This window comes from Morone saxatilis, unplaced genomic scaffold (assembly GCF_004916995.1).
Source record: "Morone saxatilis isolate NCDOM2014 unplaced genomic scaffold, NCSU_SB_2.0 Contig22, whole genome shotgun sequence".
NCBI lineage: Eukaryota > Metazoa > Chordata > Actinopteri > Moronidae > Morone > Morone saxatilis.
Window position 1 is genome coordinate 7,619,857 of NW_023339785.1, and position 13,603 is coordinate 7,633,459.

The window sequence follows — 13,603 nt, forward strand, 5'->3', positions numbered from 1 at the left end:
ACTCTCGCACTCTTGTCTGTATATGCTATATGGTATACTTAGTCTTTATAAAAGATGTAAATATAGACCAGAATGAGGTGTGTGGGTGTAGGGGTAAAGGGTTTGCCAACCATCTTTAACTGTCCCTGTGGTTGAGTCATAGTACGGATGAAACACCCCCCTGACTCAGACCTGATGCAGGTTGTCCAGACGCGGAGGGGTGGGTTGGGACGGGGGGCACAAGAAGCGAATCCACAAGGGCTCTCAGGAGCCCACACAATGTGTTAACGGCTGCTGCAGATGCATTTTAATCAGTCCACACAGTTTATCTCACGAGGCTTTTGAGTTCAAAGCCAGAGAAGGAAGAAATTCACTTGAGGTTCTGCTTACCCTTTTAAAAATGCTCTTTAGACGTGAGGCTGAATAAAAATACACTCTAGGTCAGTGAAACTATAAGAGATCAGTGACAAAAATTGAGGGTGGTTATGCAAGTTTATGATGAAGTCATTAAAGGAAAGAAAAGATTAAGGAAAGGAGACTGAAGGGGCTTCTTTCTTCATTTCCCAGTCTGACCTTTCTTTACCTGTTACTGGCAGCAGTCCGGCATGATTTAGGGAGCAGTTCTTTAACACCTGCAGCACCAAGGTTCAAGTCTCTTTGTTGGCATGCGTGTACACATACTGCTGGTTGTACCCACAAGCAAGACAAAGCATCCCTTTGCAGCTTCAGGGGTGCTGTTGTGGGCTAATCTCTTTGTGGGGCAGCAGGTGGAAAAAAGAAGATCCCTCCAGGCATCACTGACTTATCGCTGTAGTGCTTCCTGAAATGTGAGATGAAAAATGTCAAACCTGAATCATGCTTTGTGTTAGTTGTACATTGTAACATCATATATCTCATTGTAGTGAAGTCCCAACCATTGGTGGTTTGCTATTATAATTAATCAATGACATACCTGCACTCATCCATGTAAAAAGCCTGCATAATACTCGTATGACAGGGATTCTGTACTCCGATGCAGTTATTGATCTTTCACGATGCAGATAGAGTAGCCTAATAAGCTACATGTTATTTTTAGTGTTTGTGTAATAGAGTATATGTTACATAGCACATACGTAGCATACATTATCAGTCTAAGTGGTTGTCAGGGTGCAGATGATGAAAGATCTGTTTTCCTTATGTAAAAATATTGCTAGTTACTATGATTCATGAGTGTGGGGTTTTGTGGAATATTAATATGTTCTGGGTATTTAAAAACCACAAAGATATTTATCAGCTGCACGTCATGTTAGGGATGATAGAGGTGGTTGTGTGGGACTATCCAAATTATTTTACAGGTGAACATGTATAATTGACATCAGTTATTATAAATTATAACGTTTAACATCATTTTACTAAAGCTGACAGTATCTACTTTTTAGTGCCTGATCAGTGCTGGATTTTTGAGGACCATAGTGATAACGATCTTAAGTCCACACAAAACGGAAAGCAGAGTGCTGTTTGTTTCCTCATATTTATGCATTTCCAATAAAAAACAGGCAGCTAGGAAAGGATTTGTCATGATAGCCAATAGCACTGAGTCTCTGTTACATTTCCCCACCAAGCAGCTGCAGTGAGCAGCACGGCCAGACCGGGTCAGAATACTGCATCCGATGCCAATGGAGGCCACTTCGACGACAGGGAATACAGTGCCAAGGTGTATGTTTTGGCAGGTTTGGCTCGTTGGCAAGATGAGTCATAAAAATATATTGTTTTACTGGATTTTTTATATAAAAACATATACCAAGAGATGAAATATACAGTCTGATTTATTGGTCATGTTCAAATGTCCTCTCCAGTCCAAATCTTTAACAAATCCTAATGATTTCAGTCAGTTTTGAAAAAAATTCACAAAATGTGAATTACTACCAAACATCTGATCAGTGTAAAGTCAGAAGAGCTGCTGGGAGTCTCATCCTCAAACTATTTGGGCAAAATAAGAAGTGCCTTGTGAGCGTACAGGGTGTGCAAACTTACCCCTCAGATGAAAGCCAAAGCTAAATGTTTACAACCAATGGTTTGCCAGGATTATGGCTTAAGAGACTAAATGTAAACAGAATGCCGTGGTTACAAAGTTGCCTGGTGACAAACAGTGTCATTGCTTGTGCAGAAAAAAACGCATTATGCTGACTTTGATTTTTGTGTTTCACTTGAACTGACGGCTTGTGCAATCTTTTAGCGGATGAGCAGGTTTCACGCCCCTACATTTAAATATATTCAAAACACATTATTTCTAACAAGTATTTAAAGACTACAGCTGAGTTATAAACACTTTAACTGTTTTTTAAGATGCACTCAATATGTTTATCAGATTATATTAAGTCAGACCTTAAACTTGCCAAGATCATGTTGCAGTCTAACAAGCCGACCTCGGAGGTTTACCATTGAGTGATTTAATTTATAATTTTGCATAATTATATTCACTCCATATTGGAGTCGTTGGGCTAATTAGTTGGTAAATAATTTGAAATCAAACATAGATAGTGGGTGTCCACTCTGCCCATCAGGGGGACACACACTGATGAGCAAACTGACCCATGATTGCTTGATTCAATTTGTCCTCTCCAGTCCAAACCTCTAACAGATCCTAATGATTTCAGTCAGTTTTGAAAAAAATTAACAAAATGTGAATTACTACCAATCAGTGTAAAGTCAGAAGAGCTGCTGGCAGTCTCACCATATCTGGCTCCAAATTTATTTTCTTTCACCTATTTAGAATATTTACCCTTGTTAATGTGAGATTAAGTATCTGTCCTAGCAAAGGAACACAGACTTTACCCTAGGGAGCATTGTGACCTGCTTAAGTGGTACTAAAAAGCACAATGGCATCCCCTTAATATCAATATAAAGGTGCATTAATGTTTATATTGTATGAGTCTAATGGGAGTTGAGAGTGGGTGTCACTTTAACTTAGAAAAATACACTGCAATAAAACACATTGCTCCCTAATGAACTGACAAATTGGTTGATTTTTCTCTTTCACATGTCACTTTGTAAATGTAGTGAAATGTTGTGTTCCCCCAACCTTATTAAGTCTTCTCATGCTGTTGTACTTTTGTCCCCACACATTTAATTATCAAGTTTTGTTACCTTCTTTTACAAGCTCCTTCCTGTCTCCAAAGTTCAGACTTTTTAATAGCTATTACACATAGGATTAACTCTCTTCTCTGAGAGGCTTTTCTTGTGGGATGAATCGAGATTCGACTGTATGATGCAGCTGTTTTGACTCTTTCCCAAACCAAGGGTTATCAGACACTGAAAAGAGCAACTGACTCAATCTACCAAGTTTATCTCTAATTAACACGGATTAATTGAGCTTTGACTTCACTCTGCAAGCCAAGCTGAAGGGCAATTTGTGCATGGAAGCCTATTATTGCCCTGAGGCTGCTGATCCTCACTGTTAAGGGCTCTAGGTCCCAAAACCCTCAATCATGTGACTATGATTACTTTGCTATTGCAGTGTGTGTGTTAATGAATTATACAGTTTGCCATATTGAATCCAATTTATGAAAAAAGTTCTAAAAACCAACAAGGGTTTTCTATTTTTCACTACCATCTGTGTGTATGAAGAATAATCAAGGTTGCTGCTGCTGTTATTTTGTGTTTCTTATTCACTGCTTCTGCCATTTGAAATGCTGCTGTCTTCGCCTTTTAATTATTTGTGTTTGGAAAATTTGATGGAGGCTGAGTTGTTGAATCATACCCAGGTCACATCCTGAGCAAGCATTGTGTTGCATGAGAAGCCCGATTGACAGTGGTTTATTAAAGAAGCACAGTGTCATTTTGCATGTTGGCAGGCTCACCTTAAAGCCTCGCTGCCCTTTACAAAGATCCATTCAATAATGGATAAGGCAAAGAGCATCGCAGTCTCTTCCCTCTCATTATGATCCCATTTGATTACTTGCCGATGCTCTTTTGAAAAGGTGGGTTAATTGCACACTCTGACTATGAACTAACCTGCGAGTTAATAACATCTTTCCTTCAGGGTAGCATCATTATAAGATATAAGCCTCATTAAAATAAAATGATGATTTCATAATTTTCCCTTACAATGACCCTTATGAGGATGTGCTGTTATTTTGTAGTTATCTGGGAAAATAAGATATCAAACAGTGTTTTTGCATGTCGTCTGCTGTTTTCAGTAAGCAAAAATTAACCATCTCTCGACCACAGAAACTTGTTTGCCTAGTGAGAATAACAGTGACTGTATATAGTGCTTTCACTAACCATGCACAAGTCTGTGCATATGTTCTAATGTAGGAATTGTTAATAGGCAATTATGATAAATAATGTTGCTAAACAGCTATCTAGCTAGCACAGTGATTTTTTAAGATGACACAGTGGAGAAGGTGAAAATGACCACTCAGTGTGTTGTTTGGTGACAAACAGCTGGCTACTTTTGTATTGGAGCTGTTGGAGAATGCAAGTCTCAGATTGCAAGTCGTGCATTCATTTTAGATTACATGCTTCGCAGGCTGTTTCAGTTTAACGTCATGACTAGTAAATACTTACTGTATCTAAGTAAATGGAAGTGCTATAGTAGTACAGGTAATGCTAGTTGTACCTGGTCTTCTCTATCAACGCTATGCTCTCACCTTTTTTTTTACCCCTGACCTGTTTGCATCCCTGCTTTTTTATTCCGTCCTTATTGTAACCAATTACATTACGATTAGTTGGACCCATTGACACGAGGGCAGCCATGTCAGATGCTAATGTACAAGAGAGCTTGCTGTATAACTGCTGCACCCAGTATGTAGCACATTCTCTCCCTGCATGATTACACATAATTTTGCTTTCATTATTGCTTTATTTCTCACACAGCCCCGTTCCTCTGCAGCTTTGCTCAACCTCTGAGAGTTCATTTTCCTCCTTTTCCTGCCTTTCGAAGTGGCTTTTCCTCCAGAGCTGTCTTCTAAGTCAAAATATCAAAATTTGACGCTTTGATTATGCTTTTTAAGGGGTGTTGATAATTGCCAGGCAGAGAAAGCAACTGTCTCCCACCATCCACCATAAACGCAGGGAGGCTTTTCTGTGAAGAGGAATCACATTATGTGCCATGATCAGTGCCTGGGGGCCACATCAAACACAGTCTGAAAACCTTTCCAGAGGAGATAGAGGCAGGCCAATTTCACAAGTGGCTTTTTATTGGTTGATTGCACAGAGGCCAAGTTGTTATCTAAATCCTCAAACTACTTGGGCGAAATAAGAAGTGCCTTGTGAGCGTACAGGGTGTGCAAACTTAACCCTCAGATGAAAGCCAAAGCAAAATGTTTACAACCAATGGTTTGCCAGGATTATGGCTTAAGAGACTTAGTGTAAACAGAATGCCGTGGTTACAAAGTCGCCCGGTGACAAACAGTGTCATCGCTAGTGCAGAAAAAAATGCATTATGCCGACTTTGATTTTCGTATTTCACTTGAACTGACGGCTTGTGCAATCTTTTAGCGGATGAGCAGGTTTCACGCCCCTACATTCAAATATTCAAAACACATGATTTCTAACAAGTATTTAAAGACTACAGCTGAGTTATAAACAGTTTAACTGGTTTTTCAAGATGCACTCAATATGTTTGCATCAGATTATATTAAGTCAGACCTTAAACTTGCCAAGATCATGTTGCAGTCTAACAAGCCGACCTCGGAGGTTTACCATTGAGTGATTTAATTTATAATTTTGCATAATTATATTCACTCCATATTGGAGTCGTTGGGCTAATTAGTTGGTAAATAATTTATAAATCAAACATGGATAGTGGGTGTCCACTCTGCCCATCAGGGGGACACACACTGATGAGCAAACTGACCCATGATTGCTTGATTTAATTTGCTCCAATTAAAACAAAATCAACTGCCATGTTTCTGTGGAGCTTCTGGCTACTGTAACTCAGAGAAGGTTATACGCTTAACATCACGGCTGTATTCTTTATGTGCTGTAATTCATATATTTACATATATATTCATGTATTGCTGTTATTCTGCTGTTTCGAACACATGAATACTGTTCAAATGTAACCAAGCAAAAGGATGCCGCAGAACATGAACTCAGACTTGAGAGCTGATGTTTCCCATGAAAGAGAATCAATGAATAGTAAGCGTCGGGCCTTCCTTTTAAATGACCTCACACTGTATATTAAACAAGTTTCACATGCCAGGACTTCATATACGGTCATTATTTATAGACTCCATTGTCACAAAATTATTACACAAAATGTCTAAAAGTTGTCAAAATTACCAACACAATTATCCCACTAAACCGTAACTTAATTTAAACACATATCAATACTCTACTGTGAACAATAGTTTGTGTCTTAGAGTGTTTTTTTTTCATTAAAAAGTTCTTAAAATTACATCTTCTTTTCCACTTTTAGCAAATAAATGTGAAAACCTTTTAGTGTTAAACTCATACATCATTCCACACACAGTGAAGCTCAATACATCCACATAAAGCAACGATAAGCAATAATAATGAATTATTTTCTAAGCAATGTGTTACACAAAATAGTACATATCAATTATGGAAGGTACACACAGGAAGTTAAAAAGTGTGGGCAAAATGAGAGTCATAGTGAGGTTGTGTGAAAGAGATACGGGGAAAGAAAATTCAGTGATCATCCGGGGAAGATATCAGTTGCCTAGGGAGCGATTGCAATCTCCTGTATACAGTAGCTCCACACTCACCTCAGGATCTGTCTGATAAATCCTCTTGTTCACTCACCTGGATACTAAGTCAAGAGTGCAGAGGTCAAAGCTCCATTAGTCAGAAAAAGGATGTAACATATTCACACTACATGCAGTTATATTAGCTAAAAGAGAGGGATTCAGGATGATGTAATACGTCTTTTTTCCCTTTTTTTCTTTTTTTTAGCAAGAAAAGCTTTTCAGAGACTTGAGGAAGACGTGTTTTGCTACTCTGGTAAAGACAGACGTCATCTCTACTCATCTTCTTACTAGTTAGCCCTGGGCTGTGTTGAAAAATAAAGAGCAGCATCATGGGATGGAAGAGCCCTGCATGCTTTCTGCGATTCATATGGAGATTATTTTGTGATGGGAATAGAAAAAGTGTATGCGTATTAGAAATAAGCCAAGACAAATATGTTCTCATATTTATCATAGTGGGGGAGCAATTCATGATTTAATCATCTGTAGTGTTGTGTAAGTTTGAGATTCACATTTGGCCACTTGTATACATATGCTTGGGATGATGGCATTGCGCAGGCGACCTCAGCACCGCTGCGAAATGGCTGTTCACTCATTTATGCTGAGTCAGACACCATTAGCTGTTATCCTCCCCCTCTCAGGATCCAACCCTGCACTAATGTGGGTCAGGGGCCACATTATAGAAACACCTTTACTGTGCAGTCTTATCTCATAGTGCACTGCAGGATTTCTGCCATCACAGGACTGTTACTGAATGTCACTGAAAGTTTCCAGAATATTGAGATAAAATGGAAATGTTTGGGAAAATGGCAAAAAAAATAAGTTTGTCCTCAGGTCGATCTTTTTTTATTCATTGTATTCCAGGAGCTATTTCTGACAAAGTTCATGAATTCTTGGAATTGACTGTAAATTTATTAACTGAGTTCTTTGAGAGACTTTTCAGTTTATTTTGTGGCTGCAATATACAGTATTGTGGTCTACTGGGATCATTTTTTGTAGAGATACTGGTTGTCCTTGCTTCAACTATGTGATTGGTGAACATCCAAATGCTGAATTTAAAAAAAAATCCGGTGGTCATTAATTCTGAAAAACTATCAGAAGAAAAAGGCTACCGCTGCTTTTTTAGGTAGTAGAATATATTCTTCCTGCTACCATACTCTTACTCTAAAGTCACCTTGTCTACACTGTGCCAATTATCCATATTAATCAAAAATGTTTACAAAAATGCAAGTTACACTGCTAAAATAATGTTTACTTCAAGGTCAAAAAAACAAAGGTAAAATTAAACAAAATTCCTATAATTACTGAATATTATAGCTCCAATACCATCCTGTATTATGTCTTTCCTTTTGGAGGGCACAAGCAGAAAACAATCAGTCAGTGAGCAGATAGTTAGGATTTTATTTGCGGATGTTGCCCCAGGGCCTCTGCCTAATTCTGTGCACAGGACACACTTCAGCAGGTGCTGCTGATGATGCACTTGCATTATGGTTCTCTTATTGAGCAGCGCCCAGGTGAGAGGGTCACATCACAGGCTCACTCTTACTCTGATTACACACTGTTACAAAGACATCCAATCATTATACTGATTAGACACCCTCTTGGTAAATCATCGAATCATATGGTGCTGCAATTCATGTGGCCAGTGTGTGTGTGCATAAGGTGGTTATTAAGTGGGAAGAATCTACAGAAACACAAGGACACTATGACAATCTCCTGTATAGAGATGTATGTGCATGTATGTGTGTCTGTATGTGACAATCATGTTAGCCATGTGTACATGTGATGGAACACTGTGTTAATCAAAGTATTTTACTGACCTCTTTACTATCACTATTGTCTTATGAGACTAAAAAGAAGTTTCCAGATTTGGTACTTTACAGTTTTTGATATTTTATGTTAAAAACTATTGATCTAGCCTTTCAAAATGTAATGCAGGAATATATTAAAACAGAACAAAACAAATGCAATAACAGAGGAGTTTTGTGAAGACCGGCTCAGGCAATTAGCATGTTAGCATGAAGGTACTGATTTTAATGCAAGGGCGTTTAGCTTTACATTTCAAATAAACTATTAGAAAGCTGTTGAACACTTAAACAGGCCAGGACACATTTGGTGATGTTTCTCAAGTCAGCAGCAATGCAGAGCTAGCCATATGGTGCCCACTAGCTGTAGCAATAAAGCTTTATAGTGAACTGGAGGCAAGGGAAAGTAAAGACACAAAAAAGGGACACATCAATGTTTTTTAACTGTCACTTGGAGCTGACACGTAGGCACAGGGCTTGGTCCTTGGCACTTTTTGCTTCAGATTTTCCTTATTCTTATTTGAATTGATTTCTTAGGTTTTCATAATGTTTTTCTTTAGATTGATGCTCCAAGATAATGTATCTTTGCACCATAATCTGTTGGCATATTAAGGCTGGGGATAAATTCTGATTATTCCTCTCATGGTTTAAATTTAGCACAGCCCATGACACACTGAATAAGGCAGGGATGGTTTGCGGTCTTTGCAACATATCACCCAGTCTGTTTGTGGCAAGCAGTGCATTTGGGTCATATCTGCTCATCTTCATGTGCTTATGTGATATATATGAAAAACCAGCATAACAAATAGATTCATGGAGGTTCAGGTTGTGTGTTTTTAGCAGAGGCAGCATGAAAACATACAGATGGGTGACAATTTAAAGGAAAATCAACACAAACATCCTAGTCTCTGAAACCCTCTCCATTCTCCCATAGGTGTTCAATTGAGTCATATAATTTTCATTCTAATCAAACCATTTAATGACCCCACGTGTCCTGTATGAAAACATCTGCATTTGTCATGCTACTACATTTATTCATTCTTTTTTACTTTAATTTGTTACTTGTTTAAGTCCAATGTACAAAAAAAAACAGATATTTATTTAATTGTAATATGTACACATCTAAAAGGATCACCTACAATGAAGTGGGACAATTACAATGTTTTTGACAACAAGTGTAGAAAGTAGAAATAAGAATGTTCTTTTCCACTGTATAATGGTGATTTCTAACCTCTGCTTAAACATACTGGTTGATCAAGTTTATGGTTCACACTGTGTCTGTGTACTGCACACAGAAACACAGACAAATTTTTATCAAGTGGATGTTGAAATGAATGAAGTGTAAAACACTGGCATGACAGTGGTTTATTTGAGTGGAGATGGTTCCCAGAATAACTGATTTAATACATCCAGCATTTGTTTGCATACTGTTTGAATTAATTTCTAAATTTAAGAAAAATATTAAATGTGAAACCTTTGTTTATTGGCTTTTGAGACCTTTGTGGTAATCACAATAATATTCTCCCAACACTGAATGATGCCCTCCAACATTTTTTCCTTGTTTTGTCACACTTATCCATGAACTGCATATATATCTGTTTTTTTGGCTTAGAAAAATCAAAACTCTGAAAAGTTCTAAAATTCAAAATATTTGGAGCCCAGCAGTTCAACTTGCTTGTATTTCAATAAGTAACTAGATGAAAACAGAACGGTGTGAATGAGACATTTTTGTGCAGCGAGCTCCATCCAATCTGTTGTCATACTATGCAATACAAGTAAAGGCATCTGAGGCTATTTTTCAGACTCAGTGCTTTATTATATTTTTAATATTAATTAATTCTACAGGAACACAGTGTGACAGAGTGACTAACTAATATCTTTCCTTCTCTCTTTGTTCTCTCCCTCTCTGTCTTGCAGAACCGTGACAGAATGGTCGACTGTATGAGCAAAGTCATGCTGCACACGGTTGTCTCATGCTGGCAACCATTCCTGGGACTGGCCCTTGTGGCTGTCTTTGTGGGTTCTACCCTGGGATGTCCCTCGCGCTGCGAGTGTTCAGCGCAGAGCAAGGCAGTTGTCTGTCACCGCAAGCGCATGCCCAGCATCCCAGATGGCGTCCCAACTGAGACCAGGATCCTGGACCTGAGTAAGAACAAGCTCACAATGATCAACCCTGATGACTTTATTGCCTTTCCTGGACTTGAGGAACTTGACCTCAGTGGAAATATTATCAGTTATGTTGAGCCTGGAGCTTTCAACGCCCTGTTTAACATGCATTCACTCAGTCTCAAGAGCAATCGTATCAAACTCATTCCTCTGGGCGTCTTCACAGGCCTAACAAATCTTACCCGACTGGATATAAGTGACAACAAGATCGTCATCCTCCTGGATTACATGTTCCAGGACCTGCACAATCTTAAATTTTTGGAAGTGGGTGACAATGATCTGGTTTACATTTCTCACCGTGCATTTAGTGGACTTTTAAGCCTGGAGATTCTAACCTTAGAAAGGTGCAACCTTACAGTTGTACCCACTGAGGCCCTTTCCCACCTGCATAACCTGGTCAGCCTCCATCTACGATACCTCAGCATCAGCACTTTGCATCCTTACTCCTTCAAAAAGCTGTTCCGGCTGCGGCATTTAGAAATTGATAATTGGCCTTCACTAGACCATGTGCCAGCCAATACCCTGCATGGCCTCAACCTGACCACTCTGTTCATAACCAACACCAACTTGTCCTCCTTCCCTTATCAAGCCCTAAAGCATCTGCCCTACCTGACACACCTCAACTTGTCCTACAACCGCATCAGGCACATTGAAGGGGGGATGATGATGGAACTGGTTCGGCTTAAAGAGCTCCATCTCGTTGGATCTCAGCTAACCACCATTGAACCGTATGCCTTTCAGGGCCTGCGGGGGCTCAAAGTCCTCAATGTCTCTCACAACCGACTGGATACACTGGAAAAGGGTGTTTTTCAGTCTCCTGAGGCTCTGGAGGTTCTTCTTATTGACAACAACCCCCTGGTGTGCGACTGTCGTCTCATGTGGATCCTACAGAAAAGGCATTCCATCTTCTTCGGGGATTCACAACCAGAATGCAGCACACCTGAAGGTATTCGTGGAAGGCCTTTTAAGGAATTTAAAGAGACTCTCCTGTCTTATTATGTGACATGTACCAAGCCAAAAATTCGGGAGAATAAAACACAAACGATCACTGTGGATGAGGGCCAGCAGGCAATGCTGCGCTGCAGTGCTGAGGGGACTCCAAGGCCTGTTGTGTCCTGGTTGTCCCCACGCCGACGAGTTTTGACAAGTAGGAGCCACGGTAGAGTAACCGTCCACATTAATGGTACACTGGAGATCAAGTCAGCGGAGGTACAAGACAGCGGAGTGTACCTTTGCCTTGCCTCCAACACTGCTGGGAATGACACCCTGATGACTTCACTGGCGGTGAAAAGTTTGGGATCGCTGTACGCCAACAGGACCCAGTACTACACAGATCCCAGCAATACCACTGCCAATGGAACGGCCGGTGTGACCCTCGGCTTAGACCTAAAGACTATTTTAGTGTCAACAGCTATGGGTTGTTTTACGTTCCTGGGAGTGGTCTTGTTTTGTTTCCTGCTCCTTTTCGTTTGGAGCAGAGGAAAAGGAAAACATAAAAACAACATAGATGTTGAATATGTGCCTCGGTCAAAGTCTAACGGCACTAACGTTGACTCGGCAGAGGGACAAGCTGGTCCTCGTCGTTTTAACATGAAAATGATGTGACTTCTTTAATAGATCCAAGATTCTGGATTGTAAAAATGCCCAAAGTACAATGTATTTTTTTGAAAAACCGGACTACTGAACTTCCCACTGCAGCAGGGAGAATGGTAGTGAAAATGTTTGGAGCATCATAACAAGATGAGCAGTACTTTAAATCACTGGAACTTGACATAATGCTTGGATACTATGTTTGAAATACTAAAAATCGTAGTAGGACATTCTCTTACATAATTGCCAGCGGGCAACTTCTTCAATGTGGATGAGGAGTGAAAACTGTTGCTAACCCCAACCCTAACTGTTGTTGGGGACCTGACGGGAATAGGTGTCATCTATCAGCTTTTTGAAATTTATATGCCCAAATGGAACATTGTAGTTTTGGGTTGGATCTACAGACTCAGCTGAACCATGTACAGTACAAATTTGTATCTAAGCTATTAACCTACTTTGTTTAGTCTTGCGCCATGCTTATTCACTGAAGAAATCAATGAGACAGACCATCATTTCCTATGTTCAATAATTTGCATATGTGTACCTAATGCTTCATTATGTACATGTATGTGCACATTAATTCAAAAGAACTATTCATAGCAATATTCATGGGATGCATTAGCCAAAATTGATATACCCCCATATGTTCAGCAAGAATATTCTTCAGACTTTTGAAGTTTCCATGGATTCAGGAAGGGCTCCTATGGGTGATTATCTGTACCTGCTCCCCAAATTGACTCCCAGATATGATTTAATATATATTATTTATCAATAAAAATGAAGAAAAAAATGTTTTATTTATGAAACATGTTGAGCATTTTACAAAAATCAGTCCTTAAACACTGTTCAGGATCTATCATAACACTTGGATCATCATAAAGATGACCCTGGTCAAAGTACCTACATGAACCACCTTTTTGTCCTATTTTTGTGTCTTTTTATTACTTTAACTGTACCTTTGCTGGTTGGCAAAATACATGTGTCAATTTTACTACAGTGACATTTGCTTAATTTTCCCCAGTAGGAAATTTGGACTTTGTTGTGGTAGTTCCTCATTTTGTTGTTGAATCATTTAGATTGTGAAAACTTCAAAGTAAAAGTAAAAAAAAATGTACGTGAAATAAATGAAGATGTATTTGTACAAATGAGTCTGACTAAATGGCTAATACATGATGAAATCTCCTTCTCTTGAGCCTCACTTCACAATCTTCTGTTAAAGTTGCAACAAAGAAATAAGGAATTTGCACATTATTCATGAAGTTTAATCCTTACAGAAACACTCATGCACTCATTACAAAGCTGCAGTGATTTGTTGATGCTGTCACTGATTGTAGCTTGCCATCAGGTGGTGTGTGTATATAAAAGGCTGTT

At 39.2% G+C, this 13,603-nt stretch overlaps 1 protein-coding gene across 1 annotated transcript in view; it reads left to right on the plus strand.

Moving 5' to 3' along the window:
- Positions 1-13,358, plus strand: part of lingo2 (leucine rich repeat and Ig domain containing 2) — a 75,836-nt gene extending 62,478 nt beyond the window's left edge. Inside the window, exon 2 of the mRNA XM_035668777.1 lies at positions 10,394-13,358. Coding sequence (XP_035524670.1) covers positions 10,406-12,247 — 1,842 coding nt within the window. The 5' untranslated portion in view covers positions 10,394-10,405 and the 3' untranslated portion in view covers positions 12,248-13,358. The remainder of the gene's footprint in view (positions 1-10,393) is intronic.
- Positions 13,359-13,603: the final 245 nt, after the last annotated feature.